The following is a 27,695-nucleotide window of genomic DNA, read 5'->3' as shown; positions in this document are numbered from 1 at the left end:
CAATATTAAAAGTATCTTGTACAAATACATGACATAATTAAACTGAAAATATATTACAAACTATGACAATACAGCTACTAAGCTAAATATTCAGCTAATATACAATGATTGAAAATACACTTTAATTGAAAACGAAAGGGTAAGAATGAGAGAGAGGGAAGATGCAGTAATTGTTTTGGAGTAATTGTATATTGCCATTAAAGTGTTAAACATTTTTCTGCCAAACTCCATTGGAGTATATGTGTTGTGGAGCATATCACACTAACTTTTACTGTCATCTTTCTTTTCAAGACCTTACTAACGAAGACATCAACATCTTTTAACTTTAATAAAATGGGAAATCATACACCAAACAATTCCGTTTGTGCTCTCTCTGTATATACATGCAACTTTATCATGGAGGAGTAGTTTGTTATTAAACTGCAAATGATACAATGTGGCTTATTGATAATATCTTGATCATGTCCAACAAAAAGAAAACCGCTCTTGGTATAGTCATAAAAAATTCCACAATTATTCATGTTAAGATGAAATTAATTTGGGGAAAAGCCATCCCAATTCACAAAACTGGACAGCTCTCAGTATTTCCCTCTCAATGAAAACCACTTGAGTTTCAACTGATACCACAAAGGAGAAACCCCCAACACACCTTGTGCCAGTCTTGGGTCAAACACATCAAACTGACGCGGCTTAACGAATCGAGGATCACCTGCGTGGGCACAGCAGGCAGCAGCACCGGATGAGCCTCACGGGGCACTGTCTTAGCCAACGCACGAGCTTTCTGCATATGCGCATTGGCTACAGACACACCTCCTCGCGAGAATCCATACGGATTTCAGACTGTCCACTCTGATTCACCAGCAACCCGTGTTTCTCCGCGATCTCAGCGGGTATGTAAGAGGAGTGGCGGTTCCGGCTGGAATGATACGGCAAGGATTTGATAAGCAATGCGAGGCCACTTGCCTTGCCTATGTGTGACGCAGCATGGTCTGCTGCAGTGGACTTAATACCACTTGCTTCAAGCGTCGAGTATAAGATGGTTGACATGGTGTCCTCACCGTATCTCTCTAGTTCTTCGAGGGTTTTTGGAATATCAGTAGGCTCTCTTCGGGCATCAATGATCCGAGCTTCGACCGATCTCTTCAACCAGGTCTTGCGAGCTTTATTTTGGGATGCCACGGAAGCAAGCGCCTGTGCTACTGGATGCTCGATTAACTTGTTGGAGAAGATCTTGTCGATGGCTTCTTGCCACCAAAGCAACCGCATCAGCCCAATTCTGGGGTCAGAAGCCACATCCATTGCTCTCGCTGTCTCAACATTAAACGCTCGGAGCGCGAAGGCAGATTTACGCACGTTTGGTGGAAGCTCGAGAAGGCACAGGTAGTGGTGGTAATCATAGTTTCGTACTTGTTGAACGCAGTAGGAGAGAGCTGCTCGTACACCACTTGAACTAGAAGCACTGCTCATTGATGTCTGATGTCAGATGTCAAGTTCTCATCAGGTTGGTGCTTCACACAAGCTGTTACGCTGCAGGCATTCAAGCAAATTAGAGATATTAGGTTCAATTGACAATCAAAGGCAGCCATGAGACTTCGGCCGAGAAAGATATGAGGCAGGGCAAGAAGCAGTGAGGAATATTAGATAGCTGAACCCCTAGCAAGAAATATCACCTTCTTTTCAGTATTGCTAAGTTAGGAGGAATTTTTCAGAATCTTAACACTTAATTAGTGACTTCACATGACTTTTAAAATGACACAAGTGCAATTTCGAATTATGATTTTTTTGCAGGAGTTTCGTATGCAATTTTTCATTTTACATATCCGTCAATATACATCTACTACTTTGGAATTCTTACTTGCAAAAGTAGTCTGCAATTTTTATGACTCTTTACAATATACAATAGCAAATGACATGATCCATATAACATTCAAAATCATATAAGTAATACAAAAATCCACATGATAATTACATGATCACAAAATGATGATTCCGCGAATTTTTGATGATGATAAATGCTCGTAAAAATAAATCACGACACAGAGAATTTAACGTGGTTCGATTTACTGAGGTAAATCTACGTCCACGGGAAAAAGGGAGGGCAAGATTGTATTGCTTGATCTGCCAAATACAGCTTACAACACAGACTTGCTATATGATTGTTTCTCTAGAGAGATTCTAACCTCTTCTATCAGATCTAAGTTCTATTTATATAATGAACTCAGATCATGGCTTGCGTCACCACCCTAAGTCGTGGATGTCGTGTAGGTTATGGCCTAAGATCGTGGGTGAAGCGTAGGTCATGGCCTACGATCGTGGCCTGAACTGACATCACGTGGTAGTGGGTGTGTTGGACATCCGGTATGGGTCCACTAACTCCTTGTTCGGTCGAATACCGAGACCGAACTGCTTTGGTTGCCGATCTGAGAGTAGAGCTTGATGCCGACCTGAGAGCAGAGCTTGATTGGTTGGCTTTTACCGAGCTGTAGGCTGAGGCCGAACTCTTTGGTAATGCCGAACTGAACTCTTGGGCTTTGGGCTGGCCGAGCTGTCACTGCTATTGGGCTTGTTTAGTACGTACCCCATCACTACCCCCCCCGAAAAGCGAAGTGATTCATTTCGGCGAAGCGAGTCACTTCGGCATTCTGGAAAAGGGTACGGGGGAGGCTGAAGTCAGGGGACGTGCCCTGCGCGTGACTGCATTAAATGCGGCATTAAATGCGACAGTAAAATCCGGCCGTTGAATCCTGAAAAGGTGGGATATGAAACGGTGCGATGATTTGAAATCTTTTCCAAATCTGATAAATACCGTCTTTCTTCATCATTTGAACACCTTTGCTATTGGCTTCTTCTGCACTCTCTATCTTCTGCGTGAAAAATTTCCTTCCGCTTTCAAAAATTTCTTCAGACTACCTTCACCTTCAAAAAGTAAGAAAAATGTCTTCTTCTTCTTCTTCGGAGTCGGGTAGCGTTAGGAAAGGGGGGTAAGGGGTCTTCTAGCCGGAAAGAATCCGGGGAGAAGACCGTAGAGTATTTTCACAGTATCTTGAGTAAGGATACTGTGATATCCCTTTACGAAAAATACTCTTTTCCTGGGGGGAAGGCGGTGGTACCTGACGGTGATCACAGGGCTGACTCCCCGCCGGAGGGTTACGTCACCGTGTACGAGGCCTGCTTAGAATGCGGGCTTCGTTTCCCCCTCCCTTCTGCCTTTATAGATTTACTAGATTTTTTTCAGCTTCCTTTAGGCCAGGTGACTCCGAACTCTTGGAGGCACTTGTCGGCCTTCGCTGCCGAACTCCGTAGGTTAGGAAGGGATTTGTCTTTGAAGGCGATCCTTAAATTCTTTCAATTTAAGAGGAAGGGGTCTTGGTTTTACTTGATCCCTTTACAGCCCTTTAGGGCCTTTTGTAAAACGAAGTGGCCGAAGTGGCAAAATCGCTTCTTCTACTATGATAGGACCGCGGCTCCTAGTTTTCCCTGGAGAGGGCCGGAGTCCGTTATCCGTCACCCTCGGCCTGAACCGTTGGACGAGCTCGATGGCGAGCTCAACAAGATTCCCATAGTTAGGAAACAATACACGGAGTCTGAGCTCGTCAAGGGCGACGTCGTGTTCGACATCTCGTCTTCGGACGAAGAGGCCGAGGGTGAGGATTTCTCTTTATCTTTATGCTCTACTGCTTTAACGAAGAAAATCTGACTTTGCTTTCTTGCTTTTTGGCAGTGTTCATGTTGAATAAGGCTATCAGAAAGTCCTCCGAGCTTGTGGAGCCGGAGAGAGAGAAGGCTACCAGCTCGGCGCCTGATGCCGAGAAGAATCCGAAGAGGCAAAAGACCTCTTCGGGTCCAAAGAAGCCGGAGTCGACTTCGGCAAGCAAGAAGGGGAAGACCCAGAAGCCCCCAAGGGCGCCAGAGAAAGACGTGGTCTTGGCGCCTCCTTCGGAGCATATCTGTGAGCCATTTTTATGGCCCACGGACTTCGCCGAGGTGAATTGTCTTCTTGATTCCTTGGCTTGGCTTGTCTTGTATTTTTGGTGCCCTCTGTTAACTTTTTTCCTTATCCATTTTCAGAGGAATGATATGCTCTCCAAGCTCGTCGCCGTCGAACTCTCCAAAGCGTCCAACGACTATGCCGAGATGCAGAGGAAATTGGCGGCTGCTTGTCACCGGGCCGAGCAGGCTGAGGCAAACTTTGAGAAAGCCAGGGCTGCTAGGATTTCGGCCCAGGATGAAGCTCAGTTTGCCAAAAACCAGCTCGTCATCCAGCGAGAGCAGACGAAACGGAGGGATGCTGCCGCCGTGGTTGCCCAAGGAGAGGGTCTCCGTGCCTACACGGAGAGACTCTTTTTGAGCAGCCAGTTCTCGGCCTTTGTCGGTAGTCTGGTAAGGCTAATTGCCGATAAGGGCGAGCAGGGGGCCGACGTCGTGCTGCCTCTGTACAGCCGAGAGATAGCAGCTCGGCTTCAGAATCTGCCGCTCCTTGAGGAGCTCGCTTCATCTTCGGTCCTGCTTTCTGCAGACCGAGTCCGGAGTTGTCGAGCTGATCGGGACGAGAACCTGGAGGCTATCTTTGCCTCCGTGGGACCCGTTTCACCCGCTTCGACTTACAACGGAGAGGGTGAGGCCGAGCCGCTGGAGCGGGAGGCCGAAGTCGATCAGGCCGGGCATCCGGAGAAGGAGGCCGATCAGGAGGCGGAGGCGAGGCCGGCAGGAGGCGAGGCCGAGGCTGAGGTAGCCCAGGAGAAGGAAGCTGTACCAGACCGAGGAGCCGGAGACGAAGCAGGCGGAGTATGATTTCGTCTCCCTTCTCTTAGTCTAGTTTCTTCCTTGTAAAATGGCCTTGAAGCCCTAGTGTAAAAAATTTTCCTTGTGAATGAAAAATTCTCTACATTTGTCTTCGTATAGCTTTTCGTACTCGCCTTTATTCCTGTTGTATTTTACTATCTGCTCGGTATAGCTGCCGAACTAATAGCTGCTTTGTACTCAAGGAGATGGAGATACTTCACTGGAAACGGCTGTACTCTTCGGCTTTAGACGAAGCTGAGAGAAGAGCTATAGCCGATCAGACGAAGAATGACGAGCTTCTGGCTCGTTTAGTGAAGCTGGAGGCCGATATCAAGGACTTAGAGTCCGATAAGAAAGATCTGGAGGCCGAGCTGAATACGACCATTGCTGAGAGGACAGCGTACGAGGATTACATCCGTGTGCGCGGGGGATTGACCATATCAGATGTTCAGAGTCGAGTTGACGAACTGTGGGAGGAATATCTTGTACTCCGGAGGAACAATGCGCTGGAGAGCTCGGCTTGCCAACAAGTTGTGAAATCATTACGGCGCTGGGCTTCTCGGTACGACATTGTTCTTTCTCGGCGCCCCTCCATAGAAAGATTCCTTCGGCATATCGTGCCAACAGATGCTCGCACTCCAGATCAAACCTCTGGTTCCCTTGTTCAAAATCCTACTCCCAGCCAACAACGAACTCCGGAACAGCCGGAAACGTCAAGACGAGAACGGGCTCAGGAGCAACCGGAATCGTCAAGACGGGGACGGACTGAAATTCGCCGAGGAGTTGTGACTATGAGCGAGCAAGATCAGCAGATGCTTATTGCAGAGACTCTTCATCGCCGAGGTGTTAGGACTTCTCGGGCTCGGGGAAGAGGCGTTGGGTCGAGGATAGCATCTCGTCGACCTGCTTATTCTTCATCTGCTCGGAACAACCGAACTCGGCTTCCAGAGGATTTTGCAGATAGGTGGCTTAACTTCAGCAACCCTGGACGGTAGAATAGTCCTTTGTAATAGCGTAACGCCATTTTGTAGGGTAGCGGAGTTGTATGCCGAACAAGATTTGATAAATGAAATTTTGTTTTCGCTTCTAACACTGTATTTACAGCTTAGCGAAAAAATTTCATCGTACTTGTCCTCGGTCTTATGAAGTAAACTTCTTTGACCGGACTTGGTCCTTGGTCTGATGAAATAAACATCTTTGACCGGACTCGTCTTTGGTCTGATGAAATAAACACCTTTGACCGAACTCGTCTTTGGTCTGATGAAATAAACATCTTCGACCGGACTCGTCTTTGGTCTGATGAAATAAACATCTTTGACCGGACTTGGTTTGTGTTCTAATTTTGCGATTTTTGTCGCCGGGATCGAACTTTCCCTTGTCCTAATTCGGCGAGTTTTATCGCGTGGATCGGACTTTCCCAGTTAACCGAAGTGGTCTTATGCAGTAAACCTCTTTGACTAGACATGGTCGTCCTCGGTCTTATGAGGTAAACTGCTTTGACCGAACTTGGTCGTCCTAATTCGGCGAGTTTTATCGCGTGGATTGGACTTTCCCTTGTCCTAATTCAGGCAAGTTTTATCGCGAGAATCGGACTTTTGTTGCAGTTCGTTTCAGACGAAGTGCTTGATTCTTAAGCAGAATTGTGGTCTTGTATCCTCTTTAGAAGCTTTGACACACAATCGTGGGCTTGTTGCAGCTCGTTTCAGACGAACTGCTTGTTTAAGCTGAATTGTGGTCTTGTATCCTCTTTAGAAGCTTTGACGCGCAATCGTGGGCTTGTTGCAGCTCGTTTCAGACGAACTGCTTGTTTAAGCTGAATTGTGGTCTTATATCCTCCTTGGAAGCTTGGACTCACAATCGTTGGCTTATTGCAGTTCGTTTCAGACGGACTGCTTGTTAAGCTGAATTGTGGTCTTATATCCTCCTTAGAAGCTTGGACTCACAATAGTCTTTAATAATCGATCTAAAAAGGGGATCAGTCTTTAAAGAACGATATACCTTGGTACCATTTGTAAGAGACGACAAGCACATAGGGACAAAACACAGAGAAAAAATGAAAAAGACGAAAGAAAAAACTTTAAACTTTTTATAAAACGACAAGTAAAAGGTGCAAGTAAAAAACAAACAAATAAAAACACATACCCCTATGACCGAACTAGACACGAGACGGACTGACCGGACTTGTCTCTTACAAGTGGAACTTCTTGAGGTTGGAGACGTGCCATGTTCGGGGTACTTGTTCTCCTGACATGTGAGTCAATTTATAAGACCCTTTGCCGAGGACTTCTGACACCCGATATGGACCCTCCCATGTGGGTTCGAGTTTGCCCAGCTTTTCTGCTCGGCTTACTTCGTTGTTTCTCAAGACGAGATCTCCCACTTGAAATTGAAGCTTTTTCACCCTTTGGTTATAATACCGGGCTACTTGCTCCTTATACTTGGCTGCTTTTATGCACGCCAATTCTCTTCTTTCTTCGGCGAGATCTAGTTCTGCTCTCAGTCCGTCGTCATTCATTTCTGAGGAGAAATTTAGAGTTCGGGGACTGGGTACGCCGATCTCCACCGGAATTACGGCTTCAGTGCCGTACACCAGACTATACGGAGTTTCACCGTTGGAGGTTTTGGGTGTAGTTCGGTAGGACCATAGGACTTGAGGGAGATTTTCTACCCATTGTCCTTTGGCTTGTTCTAACCGAGCTTTCAACCCTTTCACCAGAATCCGGTTCGTTACTTCCGTTTGTCCGTTTGCTTGGGGATGGGAGACCGAAGTGAACCGCTGTTGTATGTTCAGCTCTTGGCACCAATTCTTGAACGTCTTGTCGGTGAACTGAGTCCCATTATCCGAGATGAGGATGTGGGGTATGCCAAATCGGCACACTATGTTCTTCCAGACGAAGTCCAATGCCTTTGAGCTCGTTATCGTAGCTAATGGTTCAGCCTCCACCCACTTCGTGAAGTAGTCCACGGCAACGATAAGGAATTTCATTTGCCGAGGAGCTTGAGGAAGTGGTCCCACTATGTCTATGCCCCATTGCATGAAAGGCCAAGGGCTTTGCATAGTGTATAGATCGGTCTGCGGCATCCTTGGGACATTTGCATGAATTTGGCACTTCGTACACTTCTTGACGAGCTGCACTGCCTCTTGTACCATGGTTGGCCAATAATATCCCCATCTCAGAACTTTTTTAGCTAAAGCTCTGGCTCCGATGTGGCTACCGCACGATCCTTCATGAACTTCTCTGAGGATGTAGTCCGTCTCTTCTGGTCCTACGCACCGCAATAACGGCTGGAGGTAAGACTTTCTAAAGAGGACTCCTTCATGAAGTTCGTACCGAAGAGCTCGGCACGTGATCTTCCGAGCTTCTCTCTTATCCTCGGGCAATTGTCCTTGATCCAGATACTGCAAGATCGGCGTCATCCAGTTCGGCGAGCTGGATACAGAATGTACCTCGGCTTCATCAATGCTTCGATGCATTAATTCTTCCGCCTTTGAGCTCGGATCTGAGGCCAACTTACTTAAGGTATCTGCTCGGCTATTTTCCGCTCTGGGAATGCGGATTATCCGAAAATAGGAGAAACTTCGGCTGATGCTTTGCGCTTTGTCCAAATACTTCTTCATTCTCTCGTCACGGGCTTCACTTGTACCCAACATGTGATTTACTATGACTTGTGAATCACAATGGACTTTGAGAGATTTGACGAGTAGACTTTGCGCTAACTGGAGTCCGGCCAGGAGGGCTTCGTACTCGGCTTCATTATTAGTAGTGGGGAATAGGAAACGAAGTGAGTAGGTTACCTCGTGTCCGTCGGGAGCGACAAGTAAAATACCAGCTCCACTTCCCATCTTGTTTGAAGCTCCATCTACGAATCCGCTCCAGCAGTCCGGCGGCTCTACTTCGGATTCCAAGGCTTGTCCCTTGATGGCTTTCCGAGGTAGATATTCAATTGTGTGCTCTCCCAACTCTATAGCCCACTTGGCGATTCTGCCCGATGCTTCTGGCTTGGTCAAAACTTGCCGAAGAGGTAGATCGGTTAAGACGCATACCTTGTGAGCATAGAAGTATGGCCGCAGTCTCCTTGCTGCATTTACTAACGCCAGAGCAATTTTTTCCAGAGGTTGATACCTTGTTTCTGGACCTCTTAATGCTCGGCTTGTAAAGTAGATGGGAAACTGCTTTAGGCCTTCTTCTCGTACAAGCACCGCGCTGATGGTTTGATCCGATGCCGCTAAGTATAAGAATAGTACTTCGGCTTCGGCTGGAGCAGAGAGAATAGGAAGCTCGGCTAGATAACTTTTGAGCTCGTCAAAGGCCTTTTTCTGCTCGGCTCCCCACTCGAACTTTGGTGCCTTTTTCAACACCTTGAAGAACGGCAGTTGTTTTTCGGCTGCTTGGGAAAGGAATCGACTCAGTGCGGCTAGACATCCGGTTAGCCTTTGCACGTCATGTATGGACTTCGGCATCGCCATGTTCTGAACGACTTGAACTTTTGAGGGGTTTGCCTTGAGTCCGTCTTTTGAAACCCAACAACCCAGAAACTTTCCCGAATCTACCAAAAAGGTACACTTTTGGGGATTAAGTTTGAGGTTGGCTTTCTTGAGCACGTTGAGAGTGGACTTGAGGTTGTGCTCGTACTCCGAGGTGCTTTTGCTCTTGACGACTATATCGTCAACATATACTTCGACTTCCTTTCCAATCAGGTGCCGAAAAAGCTTGTCTACCATCCTTTGATAAGTGGCTCCGGCATTCTTTAAACCGAATGGCATCTTTTTATAAGCGAAAATGCCGAAATCAGTAATGAAGGCCGTTTTTGAAGCGTCAATCTCATCCATTAAAACCTGATGGTATCCTTTGTATAGATCAAGAAAACAAAAAATTTCAAAGCCTATCAGAGCTTCTACTTTTTTATCTATGTTCGGAAGGGGATAGCAATCTTTGGGACAGTGCTTATTTAGATCGGTGAAATCTATGCACATCCGCCATCCTCCTTCCTTTTTCTTGATCATGACAGGATTGGCCACCCACGAAGGATACTTCACTTCGAATAACACATCCGCCTTCAATAATTGACGGACTTCGTCATGGATGACTTGACTTCGTTCTGCCGCAAAGAGTCTTTGCTTCTGTTTTATCGGCCGGACCGAAGGATCAATATTTAAACGATGAGTGATTACCTCGGGGGGCACTCCGGTCATGTCCAACGGAGACCATGCAAAGACGTCTTTGTACTCCTTGAGGAGCTGGATGGTTTTTTCCCGAAGTAGAGGCGTTCCCGCGAAGCCGATCTTAACCGTTCTGGATGGATCGTCTTCGTACAGCTGAACTGTCATCGAGTTCGGCTCCGGTATGACTTCGGTCATCGCCTCTGACTCCGGCTGCTGTGATTGCTATGCTTGGTGGTGCCGATCTGACTGCTCGGCACTTCTAAGCGCAATTTGCAGGCATTCCTTTGCTCTTTTTTGGTCACCTCGGATGACCGCTATCCCTCCTTTAGTAGGGATCTTGATGGTGAGGTGATAGGTGGAGCAAACGGCCCGAACTGTGTTGAGCCAGTCTCTTCCCAGGATGACGTTGTACGGGGACCGAGCTTTTACCACGAAAAACTCAATCATCGTACTGGAGCTAGTAGGCGCTTTCCCCACCGTGATCGGAAGGCTGATAATACCTTCAGGGCGGGTGTCCTCCTGGGCGAAGCTCTTCAGGGGAAGCGGAGCCGGGCTGAGCCGAGCTGGGTCCACTTCTAGTTTGTCGAAGCACTCTTTAAAAAGAATGCTGACTGACGCTCCTGTATCCACAAACACCCTGTGGATCAGTTTGTTTGCCACTCCGGCTTGGATGACAATGGCGTCTTGGTGAGGAGAGATGGCCGGGACGGGATCAGCATCCGAGAACGTAATCACTTCGTCCTGCTTCAGCCTTTTATGCGTTGGCTCCTCTCGATTGGAGCCCCTGCGCTCTGACTTCAGGGACGACTTGGTCTTCCCGGCAGGGAGAGCGTCAATAGTCAGGATTACTCCATCATATTGCGGCTCGTCATCGTCTTCGGGATCCGGCTGCCTTTTCGGATCCTGAGGAGCGCAGTTCGCACCTCTCTGCTTCTTATTCTTCTTTGACTGCTTGCTTTGGTATTTTTTCAATGTCCCTGCCCTCACAAGAACATCGATACCTGCAGCCAAGTTTCTGCACTCCTCGGTATCGTGACCGTGGTCTTGATGGTAGGAGCAGTAGTTATCCTGGGGTCGGCGCGCGGCAGATTTCGTCATCCGCTTTGGCTTTTCGAACAGGTCGGAGTGTAGTTCGAAAATTTCCGCTCTCGGCTTGTTCAGCGGTACGAACTGAGCGGGCGGCTTCTCGGGATTGAGACGGGGTCCCAATCTGTCTTGCACCGGAGTCCTTTGAATCCTTTCAAAAGGAGTTCGGCGAGGATGTCCCTGATCGCCAAAAGGAGTTCGGCGAGGATGTCCCTGATCGCTATGATCGGGCTTCCTCCTGTCTCCTCGGGACGATGAGCTGTCTAACGACCGTTTGCGACGGTCTGCCTCATCGGCTCGGGAGTACTGGTCCGCAATGTCCCACATTTCCTGAGCTGTCTGCGGACCGCACTCAACGAGCTTCCTGTAGAGAGCTCCGGGCAGGATTCCATTTTGGAATGCCGAGATGACAAGCAGATCGTTGAGATCGTCCACTTGCAGGCATTCCTTGTGGAATCTTGTCATAAAGTCGCTGATTTTTTCGTCGCGACCTTGACGAATGGAAAGCAGCTGAGCCGAAGTGATTCGGGCTTCCGCTTTCTGAAAGAACCTCCTGTGGAAGGCATCCATTAGATCTCGGTAAGATCTGATGCTGCCCTGGGGGAGGCTATCGAACCACCTTCTCGCGTTCCCGATGAGCAGCTCGGGAAATAGCTTGCACATGTGGACCTCGTTGAGACCCTGGTTCGCCATGTTATATTGATAGCGCCCCAGGAAATCGTGAGGGTCCACGAGCCCGTCGTAAGTCACCGACGGAGTTCGGTAGTTCTGTGGTAGGGGAGTTCGGGTGATGTCGTCCGAGAACGGAGTCTTCAGTGCTCCGTACACGGCGAATCCGATATCTCGTCGGTATGGAGGAGATTGAGTTCTCCTGTGATTCCGGTACCGAGGAAGATCAGGAATATGTCGGGGTTGAGGATTCTTCTTCCTGGAAGACACGGCACTACTGCGGTAGTGACTTTCATGTCTGGATGAGGAAGGAGAATCCTCCGTTTTCGTCTTCGGCTCTTGGCTCTTTTGCAGGAAGGCTAAGAACTCATCCTGCTTCTCGGCCAAGAACAGCTTGACAGCCTCATTCAGATCAGGCTGCTGGGAAGACTCAGTGGGACGATTTTTGGAGCGGCCTGTTCCTTCGCCATGAGAACTGGTGGTGGATTTATCCCTAGGCTGTTTTCCAGACCTATGGGATGGATTGGCTTCCTCCGGGTTCTCACGGGCAGGAATGCGGGTATTCTGCGATCTGGTATGCATTTTTTGGGTGGAAAAAATGGATCAAAAATTCGCTTTATCACAAATTTTGTTCTTCGCTTCCCACAGACGGCGCCAGTGATGATTCCGCGAATTTTTGATGATGATAAATGCTCGTAAAAATAAATCACGACACAGAGAATTTAACGTGGTTCGATTTACTGAAGTAAATCTACGTCCACGGGAAAAAGGGAGGGCAAGATTGTATTGCTTGATCTGCCAAATACAGCTTACAACACAGACTTGCTATATGATTGTTTCTCTAGAGAGATTCTAACCTCTTCTATCAGATCTAAGTTCTATTTATATAATGAACTCAGATCATGGCTTGCGTCACCACCCTAAGTCGTGGATGTCGTGTAGGTTATGGCCTAAGATCGTGGGTGAAGCGTAGGTCATGGCCTACGATCGTGGCCTGAACTGACATCACGTGGTAGTGGGTGTGTTGGACATCCGGTATGGGTCCACTAACTCCTTGTTCGGTCGAATACCGAGACCGAACTGCTTTGGTTGCCGATCTGAGAGTAGAGCTTGATGCCGACCTGAGAGCAGAGCTTGATTGGTTGGCTTTTACCGAGCTGTAGGCTGAGGCCGAACTCTTTGGTAATGCCGAACTGAACTCTTGGGCTTTGGGCTGGCCGAGCTGTCACTGCTATTGGGCTTGTTTAGTACGTACCCCATCACAAAACTTGTTGCGGATTGTTATGAAATAAGACTAGTAAATACAAACAACAAGATGAACACACAGATTTACATAGAACCCAAGACTGGAAAAAGCCACCGGCAAATGAGAGTTTCACCATGAGTCGAAAAACCAGGCATAAATCATCAAAAAGTGCATAATGCTAGAACCTAGATTGAGTTCTGCTCTATTTATACAGGTCCATAACGCGGGGGCCTTCCCCAACCATGTTGCAGAAAAAGTCTCTCGGACTCAACCCAAGCAATTCGGGTCACTAATAACAACAATAATCCTTCTACAGCTACTACCACACTTACAAAATCAACATAATAGGGCATTTATTCAACAGTTAAAAGGAGGAAAATGCTACCAATAGCTTAAATTCGATTAAGACTCCATGGATCTTCAAAAGCAACCAAGTAAAATGTCGAGCAAAGTCATGTTATCTACAAGAACAACTCTGAATAAAATTGGGCATTTAGGCAATAAAAAATTATTTGCTGCATAACAATTACAACATTGCAATTTTTCGTCAATAGTGAATTCAGCTATAGTAATTTCTTTGTTCTGTTATCATTTTGGGTGAAAGTTCAGCTAATCCATTTTCCTCTACAAATTCATATTGCAAAACCTAAAATGCAGTAAGAATTTTGCTCCAAAGTCCAAACCATTCCTATTAGCGTTTTTCAGCTAGTTTTGATTAGTAGAATCGCATATTGGGGTTTTCTACTGTTCCAAACGCGCATATGCAGAAATTTTTACTTCATTTTAATTGCAAATTTCTTTTCTTTTTCTTTTCGAGGATAAATTGTGATTTAGGTAAAATAAAATCGTAATCAAATTAATCCATTTAATCTCGATTTTTTAGAGTAGGGTAAAGTGGAATCCAAAAGTAGGGGTGGGAATACGGGTATCCGTGGATACTCGACCCGAATAACCGGGTATCCAAACCCGAAAATTATCTAAGTATCTATCCAAAACCCAATCCGATATATTTTCGGGTACTCCAATACCCGCCCCGGGTATCCATACCCGACGTATCGGGTACCTAAATACCTAACTCTTTACATGTGTTAATAACTAATAAAAAATTTAAATTTTATATATTAATATAAATATAGAAATATTTAAATTGACTAATGTCTTTAATGTTGCATTTATTTTATAGTATAAAACTATAAAAAAAATGGGTCACTTTTATTTTAAAGTATGTGATTATATTTATGGGGATTGGTTATGCAATATGTAAATAAAATAATGAAAGTTACGCATTTAATTAAACAGTAGAAGCAACCAATAATATAATTCAAAAGTCAAAATAATTAACTAAAATATAAAAAGCACACGAGTTAGTTATGCAATACGTAAAACATGAGAGTTTGGAGAAGCCGTGACATAGAGTAAGAGAGATTGACTTATTTGCATAAGTTTAGAGAAAGTTAACCTAATAAGTTGTAAACTAAACAAATTAGCCTAGTTCTTGGAGCCCAAAATGGCTAAACCTAATTTAAAAATTGCTTTAAATAATAAATTGGATATTCGGGTAATATCCGATACCCCATTCGGGTTACCCAATATCCGATCTATCTTAAATTTCAATATCCAATCCCGTACCCAATCCCATAAAATTGGATATTGGATATCCAATACCCGGCAGAAATCGGGTCGGGTACAGGTATACCCAATACCCGATATCCATATTTCCCACCCCTATCCAAAAGTCAAGGGTAACAATACCGTATATAATTTGATTTTCAAAAAAATAAATTTAATTCAAATACACAATGAGCATATAAAATTCATTAACTGTAAATTGAAGTTACTACACTAACATTTATGTTTCTTGTTAACTGGTATGATACCTTCGTCCATAAAAAATAGACTTGGCAGTGTTGACACAATTGAGAGAAAAAGTAATCCATGTATTGTTATTATGTTTCATGTTAAGAGCATCTCCAACAAGGAGAGGTAAATGAAAGAGGTATATTGTGAATTTACCTTCTCATAAAGTGAAATATATCCTTCCAAAAAATAACACATTCCAAAGGAAGAAGGTATATAGAAAGGTAAATCAATAAAATAATAGTAAAAAATGCATTAAAAAATATAAAGTGTGATACCTTCTCAAATACCTTCCCCCTTGGAGAATGTTTTTTCATGAAAAGAAAGCAAATATGGTAGTTATGAAATTTTACCTCTCCATTGATGGAGAGGTAAAGATACCTCTTCAAAATGGGAAAAGGTATAATACCTTCTCAAATACCTCTCCCTTTGGAGCATGATTTTTCATGAAAAAAGGTAAATATGGTAGTTATATGACTTTACCCCTCCATTTACCTCTCCCCTTGGAGATGCTCTAACTGGTATGATACATTCGTTCATAAAAAATAGACTTGGCAGTGTTGAAACAATTGAGAGAAAAAGTAATTCATGTATTGTTACTATAAAAGTAGACTCGCCTCATTAAAAAATACAATGATTAAAAATAGATAAAGACTAATTTTGATGAACGACATAAAACAAAAAAAATGACTATTTTTTATAAACGGAGGTAGTAATAAAGTGAAAAGTATATTAGGGGGAATGTTACGCACTTGAAGACATTTGTATCCAATTAGAGGTCAATTTTCGACAAGATACCAAATCTTACACGAGCACAAACAAAAATTAATTGGTTTGACTGTTTGAGTAAAGCCTTATTAGGTTTGTGTCTTCGTTGAATTGAGTCGTTAGAAATCCGATTTTTTCGCGTTTTGGGTAACTCGTTAAAAAAAATTACTCCTATTATTAATATTTTCATTATTTTTGTTTTTAAAAAAAATATACTTTAGTTTTTTCTCTATGTTCTTGTAAATCGGATTTAAATCGTGTAAATCAGTTTATTATTGTGGAATATGAGGTTTTAATCGTATAAATCATGTTCGTATTATTATTATTATGTTGTTATGGTGTCATGTCAATCCATATTATTTCGTACCGTTAATGAGTTTGTTTTGTGTGTGGATCGGTCGAGTTACTAAAATTCTTATCAGATCAGGTTCAGATTATGTCTTATTGGATTGAACCGCAACTAGCTTAATTCGATAACAACCTAATCCGCATAATTTACCACTCAATATGTTGAATGTCTTAAAATCAGCAAATAAATGTCTAAAATTTAGATTAAAAAAATAGCTCATTGGATTGAATTTAGTATGCAAAATGCAACTACTGCTGAGCCATACCCTCTTAAAATTTAGGAATATATAGCAAATTGCCGAAAAATAGTGAAATTTGGTCAAATTCTTATTTGTTGTCTGACTGTCAATATCGGCGAAAGGAATCGTCCAGTCGGGCTACTTGTGTGAAATTATTGTAATGAAATATGTGTCTTAAATTGGAGATGAGATGCAACATACTAGTGATATATTATTGTTGGTTATGTGGTGATAATTACACTATTCATCTACAAACAATTGCTTCATACTATTAGTCAAAAAGCTTGAAATTGGCATAATTTGAAACTACATGAATCATATGTAAAGATACCAATTAGTTGCCCCAAATGTTGAAACGTCAAAAGAGGAAGTCGTCACCAAGGACACAGTCGAGGCTGAGGCCGAAGGAGCTGAGGACGACGATTGACGCAAAAATAAATTATTGGGGTGAGAGAGGCTCGAACTCAAGACCTCAGGATCACTCAAACACAGCTATGAGACCTACGCGCTAGCCAACTGCGCCACCACCCCACATGTCTTACTTCTCAGTTATACCCAAGAAATATGCAGATTACAAAAAAAATTGTAAAATACTTGATTAATAACATCATATAGGAGTACTATTCAAAACCTGCGCCAATTGGGGGAGTTGAAAGAAACAGTTATTTTGACATATTACTACTTGGGTTGGAGGTTGGTGACCGAACTTTCTCTTTTTACCGATGCAAATGATTGATAATCTGAGCGATGTCAAGAACAGGATTAATTCACGAAGAGGGGGAGAAGCTTTATTTTTCCTAACATTGCTTGGTTTTCTCTTTCGCTTACTTCAAAATGGCGTTGTGTTCCTGTTGAGCGATGTCTCTTTCGATTAGGCTTGCTAATTGTCTACACATCCCTAGGATATAATCTTCAGTGGTTTTTTTGTGTATTTTGTTTTGTCTTCATTTTCTTTGTAATTAAGCTTGGGATTCTTCAATGTTTTTCTTGTTGCTTTGTGCTTGTTAGTCATAGTTGGGTTTGGAGCATTTTTATTACAAAAATAAATTATTACTACATTTTATTCGAAAACAGAAATAACTGCTATATTAAATATGAAAACATTTGTACACTACACCAATTATAAAACCTGCAAATTTTTAAAAATCAGAAATCAGAAATCAGAAATCGCAAATTATTCACGTGAAGTGTGAACTAAAAATAACTGATCATGGACAAATGCAGTTGTACGGAATGTTGACTAGTTCCTTCACTTTTGTTTTTTGTACTACAATCATTTTTTACATTGCTTCATATTCTACTAACGGTTCTCTAGTACTTTTTATTGATGTTTTATTTTTGACCATAAACTAATTTCATATACTGCTATGTATATACTCACTCCATCCCATAAAAATGTCTCATTTTCCTTTTTAATTTGTCCCACTAAATATGTCATATTTTCATTTTTAGAAAAAGTTATCTATCACAATAATATAAATATTATTTTTCCACCTAACATACAAAATAAAATCTCCTAAAATCTCGTACCGTCCCACAAGTATAACATCTCTTGTGGGATGAAGGGAGTAATATATATCTTTAGCTTAAAGTGTTTTGTAATTCTTAAAAAAGGAGAGTAAACTTGGAAAGTCTCACAATCAACAGGCCTCATGCTGATCAACATGTGACGAGTTTATTTATTGGTGACTAATAAATCATGTGACGAGTTTATTTATTGGTGACTAATAAATCATTTAACAAGTCCCTATATAAATCATGAATATCAAATTTTTATCTATATAATTTCGAAATTCGAGGAAATTTGTTAAACAACAAAATGTTTTCAGCGGCATCTTTCTCTCACAAAACATATGATGACATTTTGCTGAGAGCTGACTTCGCATCTGTTTATATTGCAATAAGTGAATTAATTAGAACACTTATCATTTAAATATTAAACATGTACAACACTTAAATGATTTCCAAAATTTATATGACGAGTTACAGATAATTACGAAATAAATTAATTATGAAATGGAAAATACACTGCAATATAGGAGTACTAATTACAATTTACACCTAGTAAGTTATATTGTGAAATTAATTACTCTGATTTTAGTCAAACTTTTCTGAAGCAGCAGACTGAAATTACACTTTCACCCTCACTTGTCGGTGCTACTGTTCGTCAAAATTAATTTCGACGACAAATTGCACAAAAATAATTACTCCACTACATAGTAATTAAGAAATGGATGATGATAGTATATAAAGTTTGTGGTAGGCCAAAATTAAGTCCAGTGACTTATCATCAGTTGGCATAGTCATGTCACAACTCATATTGAATATACAATTGGAAATAAGAATGTACAATATTTATTTTTATTTTATTTTATTTTTTGTTATTTGCATGAATTACACAAACGAAATTTGATTCTATGTCTCTAATACTATTAAACTAATTTACTCTAATGTAAGTATCAAATGTAGTCGCTTTATGTCTCTGCAACAACATGTTTTTATTTTATGTGAAAAAAGTTACTAACCCGATGTTGAATATATAAAATAGTAATAACAGGATTATATCATGGGACAAATAATCGATTCAGCATTTTTTAATTCGATCCTGGTTATGCATTTCTAGGTGCTTCGGTTTTATACCCTGGAACTGAAATTAATATTAACTTTCTTGATATTTTACAGATAATTTTACTGTAAATTTGATTTTATACGTATAAATATAATCTAACAAATAAATATCTCACGAATGAGAATGGTCTAACGTTATAGCCATTGACTCACTAGCCGTAGACCCAAATTTGACTCTCTCCAATCCTTTTTTTCAGAATCAATTCATTTACAATTAATTTTTGTTATTCAGTTCTTACACAAATTAACCCGTTAGTATAGGAACTAAATCTTAAACGGTACTCCGATTCTTTTTTTTTTTGTTTAACCAAAGGGGTAACGAATCCGCCTTTTTGGCGGAATTCAAATAATCCTGCTGGACCGGGTTTGCGGATTACGGCCGAAAATCCGATCTTAAACGGTACTCCGATTTTTTTTTTTAACCACATGTGTAACGAACCTGCCTTTTTAAGGGAATTCGACTAATCCTACTCCACTGGATTTGCGGATTAAGGCTAAAAGTCTCCCAGCAAGTGGCGGGGTTTGAACCCGTGACCTCAAGGTCAGCCCAACTCTAAATTGCCAGTTAAATGATTGACCGAATCGGTTAGGAGAGGCCGACTAAATAAGTAGGCCTAAATGTAATATGTAAAAGTTTTAACGATGAATGATTAATCACTTTAAAATAGTGGTGCAGTTCAAATTATATAAATTACAATCAGTTTCTATAGTATAAGTTTTCATTTAATGAATTTAAATAAAATGGTATGTGGTTGAATATTTTAGAGATACTGAGAAGAAGAAAAAAATCTAAAATGGACACATAATTGATTTGTTTCACTTGCTATTGATCGCATATAAAACAAACAATTCGTTTGAACAATTTTTTTTAGTATTTCAATTTTTATGGAGCATTTCAATCTATTTAATCTCTTTTCTTTATTAATTAATTTATCTCTCTTAGTATTTTATCTCTTTCTTACTTCTCTTTTCCAACTTTTTGCTTCTCTTTTCGAGAGATACCCATTAAAATATTTTAATTTAAAAGAGAGAATAAATAGAATAAAATGCTTTTCATAGAGTTGAAGGTATTTTCGTCCAAAAAAATTAAAAATAATATTACAAAAATAGTTCAAACGATATTACATCGAAGTTAATGAATCTCATAAATATTTTCAAATGTTACGAACCAAAATTGATATCTTAATAAAGTTCGCGGACCAAAACATATTCTTTCTTTTTTAAATGATGGATATATGAGATTTATGACTGTATATGGGTAATAAGTTGGTGACAACTTTCTATGAATTAAAATGCTCATATTTTTATCGGACATAAGAATATGTAAAATGCAAATATTTTTATGGGACGAAGTAGTATAATTTATCCTAAATAATGTAAAAAGAAAATAACTGAAGAAGTTAAAATTATGTGAGTTGTACGAATCAATGGTCATTATTATAGGTTGGAATGAATTTTGACAAGTGGAATATATAGAGAGGATTATATGGAGAGAAAAATATAGAGAAAATTAAGTTAGTTAAGAAAAAGGGAACATCATTGAAAATGGCCTTTCACCGGAATTTCTCCATTTAAACTATATTCCTCAATCTCCCCATCCTAGAATCTCCAATCCCAACACACACACACACACGCAAACACAGTTTTGACATTTACACAGCTTTGGAAAACCAATCAAAATCCAATCTTTTTCTCTAGCATTTCAAAGACAGGTAAAAAGACTGGATTTTTACAGAGTGGAGTGAGAGAGAGAAGGGAAATCTTGAAACCCATTTGCTGAACAAGAATGGAAGAAGGTGGTGGTGGTGATGGGGCGGCGGCGGTTCTTGGGTGGAGGGGGGTGGTGGGGTGGAATGACGAGGTGGCCCTTTTGATGGAAGACTGTAACACTGTGAATCTGAGGTGTTTATGGGATTTTCATAGGTGATGGATGGAGAAAGAAATGCTTCCTTTTTTTGCTGGTTGAAGGCAAACAGGATGGAGCCAGGCATTTTTACAGTTTTTTGTTCTCTTAAATATTGGAAATTGAAAAAAAGGAGACTCTTTTATGGAGTTCATATGTTATTGGCTCTCTTTCTTCTCTTTTTTTCCTGAACTTAAAATTACTTTTATTGGCTAATCTAATGAGGAGAAAAGGAGTTAAATTTGGAAGTTTTAACATTTTCCTGGAGGGAGCTGATGAGGAGATGGGAGGCTTTGCCAATGCAGAGTGGAAGAATTTGGGAAATGAAGCATTTTGGGATTTGGCGGTATACATAGATTTTGTGTATTTATCTCAAGAAAAAAGGAGAATAGTACTGTACTTGAATTGAAATTATGATTATGATTAATTGATGATGAGGGTATCTAGTTTATGCTTTCATTTTTCATGTCCCTTTTCCTAATTCTTGTTGGTTATATTAGCTACTTCCTTTTCTGATAATGCTGGTCTTTGATCATCCAATTTCCTTTTATTTTCTTTGCCTTTTGAGTAAAGGAAGGGTGCTTCTGCTTCTTCAACAAATGCAAATGTAATCTTAGTTTCCATATGTTTAGTTTCCATATGTTTTCATCTATGAAAGGCTTGATCTTAATCATTAGTTTTGATATTTGAAGCAATGGCTGCAACAGATGGTTTTGTGTCAATGAGCTAGTTTTGGATTTATTGTTAAAGACTCGAACAGAAGGATGCTTTAGTTTAAGGGCTTATGAGGGCATGAATTCACTTCTTTCCACTTGAAGGTTGTGAGTCGTTTTTCTCTATGAATTCACGGATAATAGAGGAGAACGAATCTGGTTAACAACGTCATCAGTGGGCAGGGGCATTGTTATGCCGTCTGCAGTGTCTATTGTAGACAACTTCACATATTAGGTGAAATTCATTTGCCAATCATATTATGTGATGATCAATCTTGCATATCTTGATCAGATGATTATTAATATTTCGAGATTGCATTTGAATTTCTTCGTTCGATGGCCATTCTTCAGATTCAATATCATATGATCTGTTTTGTTCAAGCTGCATCTTTGTTTTCTATATATACATCTTAGAAAATGACCAAATCGAACATGAGTCCTCGAGAGTCTATAGCTGATAGCTCACTTGATTTTTTGCTGCAAATCATGATCCAAGAACACATATTTCTGGAATTTGGTTACGTTTTGAGGTCTCGAGCTCCTCAGCCGTGCTAGTTGATGATATGTTTTACTTTCTTGCATTAGAATGAAACTTTTTCTGCAATAACTTATGATCATAGATTCATACACACACACACACAGAATGTGTATATATTTGTGTGTATAGATAAATCAACAAACATCTGCTTTGTACATGATGCCTCATTAAGATGTTCTATAAAGGTATCCAACTAAAATTTTACTATGGCATTAATGCAGTGAAAATTTATGAGCTAGTTTTCTACTATGGATCAAAGATGTTTTATTTACTCATTTAAAAAAAAAATTCTGCTGTAATTTGAAGTAGTAACTGTGTACAATTTTGAATCAGTTTCCAGCAGCTCTGCCACAAAAAAAGGACTCTATTAATTCTTCTGTTATTATGGTTCATTGTTCTGTGCAATTGTTACAGCTACGGATAAGAATGCAGGTAAATGTCTAATTCCACTTTTTGCCTCCTGCAGTTTGTGGAATTAATTATTTTTGTATTCTCTTTTTTGGGGTTGTGAGGTAATAATAATAATACTAATATTAATATTATTATTAAATATTATTATCATTATTATTATTAGTAGTATTATTAATATAATCTTGGAAGACATGGAATTTTGAAAAGTGTTTTCTTGACATAAAGTAATTATTGGTTCATGACTTGACAAATTACTCCGAAAAATAAATGGGATATGAGAATGTATAATTTTTAACTTTAGAAACAATTATATAAAAACGAGATTAAATTGGTAGGAGTTGAAAAAACTTCGATACAATTAGTAAGTTAAAAAAAAATGGAATAGAACAAGATTTATAAAGATAAAGTTGATAAATTTCAAAATTTGGATTAGATTTGATAAAACAATGATGGTCATGATAAATTTGATCATTAACCATTACCAAATAAATTTTAACAGATGAATCCATTTCCAAGACTATATCTCCCTCCGTCCGGCATTAGGAGTCCCGGTTGACCATTTTCATCCGTCTGGCATTAGGAGCCCCGTTTAGACATTTTCATAAAAAGTGAAATAAAAGTATTATAAAATAAAACACTAAAAAGCACAAGTAAAAACACATCCAAAGAATAAAGCAAATAATAATGCAAATGGGTCTCACATTCCATTATCACACACTCCAATTATTACAAACTGCCGACCGTTACTTGGATTGATTTTATAGATGTACGTTTTGTGAACAAAATTAAATTAAATAGATTTAATTATTTCCATTAATTATATTCAAATAGCAAAGATAAACACAACTTAAGTTAGATCGTTTTGAAATTCTAACTGTAAGTAACATTATTACATGAAACACAAACATTTAAATTGATGCAAACAATGATCATAATAATCATACAAAATACAACAACTATGGCAAATGGCAATCAACTTACCTTATCAATCTTCAATCGTTTCAAACGCGTCCTAGTTTACGAACCAGGTCCTTTTCGATTTCGCCTCTTTTCTTCATCATCAACGTGTACTTATCAACGAGTTCTTGATCACCGGCCTGTGCTGAAAGCCTGCAGTTGAGAGAGGTATGCTCCAATCTGTCCGTATACATGCTTCTGATTGGAACGAAAGCTCCCTTCTCGTTGCACAACCATCCGTGCGCAGCCCTCAACGCTGCCCCCAACGAAGCTGAGTCTGCCAAGAACAATGTGATCACCTCAATGTTCAATTCAGTGCATCTGTCCTAATTAAATCCTAATTGTAATTAATAAAATAATTATTTGTCTGTAAATACATGAACTTTCGATCCGAAAATCCAATAGTTCATGTATTAAAATCAGAATCCATTAATCTTATTTTTCCTAATTAAATGTAAGCATTACCTGGCCTTTGAACTGTATACACATTGCATCCAAAAATGGAAGCTATCAAGCTGAGTATGCACTCATTTGCAGATGCTCCACCGGTGGCGATTATTCGCCTTGGAGGAGAAGGCATCCCGATTCTTTCTGCATGAGCACGCATGGAGAGTAACTGTCCCTCGATCAATGCTCGAACCTGCAAAGTTGTAACTATAGATATAGAGCTTCTCAGTTAATACATGCAATCGAATTAGCATCACCGGATGGATGCCAACCTCAGAAGGAGGATCAAACTCCGCGACACTAACCTCCTTTATTCCAGAGAGAGGGTCGTTAACGTTTTCAAGAACGTAACGATGCTCACCAACTGCATTGCAACATGAAAATAATGAGCAGCAAAAATTGATAAATGCTATAAAGAAAAATAAACTAACTTGGAAGTGGTGGAAGAATTTCATGCTCCTTGTAGTAAAAGCCTATCTTCCCGTCTGTAGCATGAATCGGGATTAGAGCTGACAAAACTGAAACATTGTAGCATGAAACATCTGTAACAGCATGCTTTACTAACCATTCAGAGGTGGTGTTTGGTTCAGATATGCATTGAAAAGTTCCCATGATTCTTGGGCACACCTATTACGAACGTCTATCAAGTCGTAGTCACATTATCAAGACGGACCTCCACAGTTTTCTCAAAAATGTAAGCACCGGACATGAGAATGGTACCTTCACGGGTCAAGGACCCGTTCTTATAGACCAACATTACCATATAGTCTTCTGTATCCACCGGATTGGGAAATGTGTGCCCGTCAAGGCTGGGCTTATGTTCTGTGGCTATCCCAAATACCTGAGATATTGCTTAATCTGTGTTTTAATGTTCATACATATTTTAAAGGAAAGAACGAACCCTACTCTCGATGGTTGACTTACAGTATCGCTAGTGCCGAGACTTATAGCCAGATCTCCGGGAGTATTAAGAGTCAACCCTACAGATATACCAAAAAGGAAAATGCATCATATACAGATAGACAGAAAATTATTATTAGAATTGGTGGAACAATTCTAGAAACAGATTGTTCATTCGAGAAGATATGGAATCATCCCAAATACATTTCTTCAACTTCTTTGGTCATATTTTAACGCAACTGTACCATAGAACGGAAATGAAAACAATCAATGAACATATAAGCAGGAAGCAAAGAGTCCATAGGCATAAATCAGATATTCATTTTCGACGATTCAATAACTTTTCATTACTGCCAGGTATAAGTTAAGCACAGATTCTGTCAATTATGTTTGAAAAGTTGATGAGACTTGAAAACCAACAAATATTTTCACTAAACACTAAAATGCATTTTAGAGCATAAACGCTTGCATTGATTTAGTTTTGTTGAGGTAAATATTCGATTTTTCAATGTAGCACACAGAAAGGGATTACTGTCTTACATTTCGTTAGCATAATTTAATCACGATGACTCGTGTCTTTAGCCAAGAACATGTCAATCAGTTACGGATAACCCACCTGCCAAGCTATTCGGATTGTCCCCGGACCATTGAACAACAATACAACTACTCTTGAAACGATATCTGAAAGCAATACAGAACATCGATCTTCTTAATTAAGCCAGTGGATATAAGTATCAATGCTCGTGAATGCCTCAACCTCAAATCAAAATGACTTATTTTGTCATTAGCTTATCACGAGGGATGCTCATTAAACTATGGGAAAAGCATATGTATAGCAATATTCAAATTACAAGACTTAAGTAAGCTAAAAATCAATCTTGATTATAGAAGTTGTTGCTTCAATCTTCATATAGACAATGTATTAAGGACTATTGAGTAGACTGTGAATAGAAGAGTTTCCAACCTTTGCACGAAATAGTTCGATAAGAAACCAGCAACAGCATGTGCTGGTGCTAAATCTCCAAGCTTCTTCTCCAAACCTGGGGCTACGGCCTGAAAAATCGAAAAACACCAACATTAACAAACTACCAATAGCTTTAACATCACGAAAATATGATGAGAAGTCGATCACATGACACAGACCTCCAATGCTATCTTAGACCAAGACTTTGATTTAATATCCATTAAGTTCATTCCCGCCCCATCCGTATGGTCTATACAAGCATAGCCCCCAATCAAAAGCGAGGCCATGAAGGAGCTAACAAGCGAGACCCTCTCTGTATTCTCATAAACATCGGGCCATGTTTCAAATATCTTCCGAATTTGTGGTCCCGCATACCTCTCATGAGCACACGAACCAGTGAGCTTGGACAGCTCCAACGCACCTCCAACCGCTTCCTCAATAGCCCTGCACTGTCGCGTGGTGCTACAGTCCATCCATATAGGCGATTCCTCAGCAGAAAACGCACCACCAAGCTGTGCCACCAACGGCCTCTCAGAGTCCAACGATGCTAGCACCACAGAACTCCCCTTCTTCCAGTAAACACTTCCGTGTTGCTGTGCGCTGCCGGAGACAGCCACAACCCTTCCGAAATCAAACTGCGATTTCTCAAGCTTTTGCAGTATGAGGTCCAACGCCTCCACCCACATCAAAGGAGGCGAAACGATCCTCCCATCGACCACAGGGTCCCGATGAACACCACCCTTGGTTTTGTAATGGGGCAACTCATCATCATAATTCACAACCTCTGTAGCAAATGTTTTGAGGTTTTGATCTAATACAGTTGCCTTCAGCGACCTAAACAAGAAATCAACACCATATATTCAACCTTTGCACTCATCATTCCAAATTCATTAACAAAATTCACAACCACTGTAGCAAATATGTTTAGATTTTTGACCTAATAAATAAATTAATACAACACATTCGCTCAAATAATTAAAGATTCAATTTTTCCACAAGTTTCTTCATCATCATCAAAGATTTCTGCAATTTTACAAGCAATAGAATATACCGTTTAAAACAGGTGCAAGTGCTAAAGCAGAGATGCATAAACAAAGTAGTACTAATAATAGTAGTGTTGAGCTGGGAAATCTGTATCTAACTTTTTCGCTGCATAAATTAGGTTGTGATTAAGATTTAAGGGAAGAATTGACTCACTGAGTGGAACAGTCAAAACCAAGAAACAGAGAGTGCAGTGGGAGAGAAGAATACTCCATTAGAATCTGAGATGAATCAAACTGCTTCAATTTCAATCATATTCAAATGCATATATATTTTCATTCCATGCTATAAAAATATGTGCACTTTCCATTTTCGTCCGTCTCAAAAAAATGTGTGAATGGATCCATTTTCATCCGTCTCAAAAAAATATGTGCATTCCATTTTGTGTAGGTTAACTAAGTTAACTATCCACTAACTCAACTTTAACTATCATTCTCCTCCTCTCTCTTACTTTATCATATCATTCTCATCTCTCTTACTTTACCAATTTTGTCTTAATTCTCGTGCCATCTTATCTGCCCATATTTTTATGGGACGGAGGGAGTACTATTAAATGCAGATTACCCTTCGTAAATTATACTCCCTCCGTCCCTTAAGAATATGCACTATTTCCTTTTTATTCTGTCCCACAAGAATATGCACTTTCTAATTTTGGAAAATATTTTCTCTCTAATGAGGTGAGACTCATTCTTTACTGACAATACTTTATTTACTTTTTCTCTATACCTCTCTGTCTTACTTTACTAATTTTACATTAAAACTCGTGCCGACCCCAAAGTACATATTTTTTGGAGATGGAGGGAGTACTATTAAATGAACATTATACTATTAAATCAAAATTATCAAATCAAAATTATACTATTAACCCTTCGTATTATTTCTACGTATTTGTTTGTTTAATTATTAGATTAGTTTTTTTCATGAAATTTTTAGATTAGGTTGTCTACGTACGTTTGCTTTTTATTTAATTGATGATATTAATTACTCTTACGATTTAATAAATTTTAATTAAAATTACATTAGTTTCAACTAAT

At 40.2% G+C, this 27,695-nt stretch overlaps 1 protein-coding gene and 1 pseudogene across 3 annotated transcripts; both read right to left on the bottom strand.

The window, feature by feature from the left end:
• Positions 1 to 479: 479 nt before the first annotated feature.
• On the bottom strand, positions 480 to 1,681 carry LOC121764942 (annotated as a pseudogene).
• Positions 1,682 to 22,737: 21,056 nt separating this feature from the next.
• LOC121763996 (xylulose kinase 2-like) lies at positions 22,738 to 26,892 on the bottom strand. 3 transcript variants are annotated; one of them, XM_042160087.1, is made up of 12 exons: positions 26,818 to 26,892; positions 25,800 to 26,454; positions 25,621 to 25,709; positions 25,273 to 25,337; positions 24,681 to 24,736; positions 24,477 to 24,597; positions 24,322 to 24,396; positions 24,188 to 24,241; positions 24,029 to 24,120; positions 23,775 to 23,949; positions 23,334 to 23,586; positions 22,738 to 22,922 (listed from the first exon to the last, which is right to left on the bottom strand). In XM_042160087.1, the coding sequence occupies exons 1-11, from the start codon at positions 26,874 to 26,876 to the stop codon at positions 23,354 to 23,356; spliced, it is 1,674 nt and encodes a 557-aa protein (XP_042016021.1). In that variant the 5' UTR covers positions 26,877 to 26,892; the 3' UTR covers positions 22,738 to 22,922; positions 23,334 to 23,353. The 3 variants fall into 3 exon arrangements, with proteins under 3 accessions (XP_042016021.1, XP_042016023.1, XP_042016022.1); XM_042160089.1 differs by having other exon boundaries at positions 22,739 to 22,922; positions 24,062 to 24,120; XM_042160088.1 differs by lacking the exon at positions 22,738 to 22,922 and having other exon boundaries at positions 23,148 to 23,586.
• Positions 26,893 to 27,695: the final 803 nt, after the last annotated feature.

The sequence above is a fragment of the Salvia splendens genome, chromosome 14 (genome assembly GCF_004379255.2).
Source record: "Salvia splendens isolate huo1 chromosome 14, SspV2, whole genome shotgun sequence".
NCBI classification, from domain to species: domain Eukaryota; kingdom Viridiplantae; phylum Streptophyta; class Magnoliopsida; order Lamiales; family Lamiaceae; genus Salvia; species Salvia splendens.
Note: the sequence above shows the minus strand (reverse complement) of the source record. Positions and strands in the feature narration are given on the sequence as shown.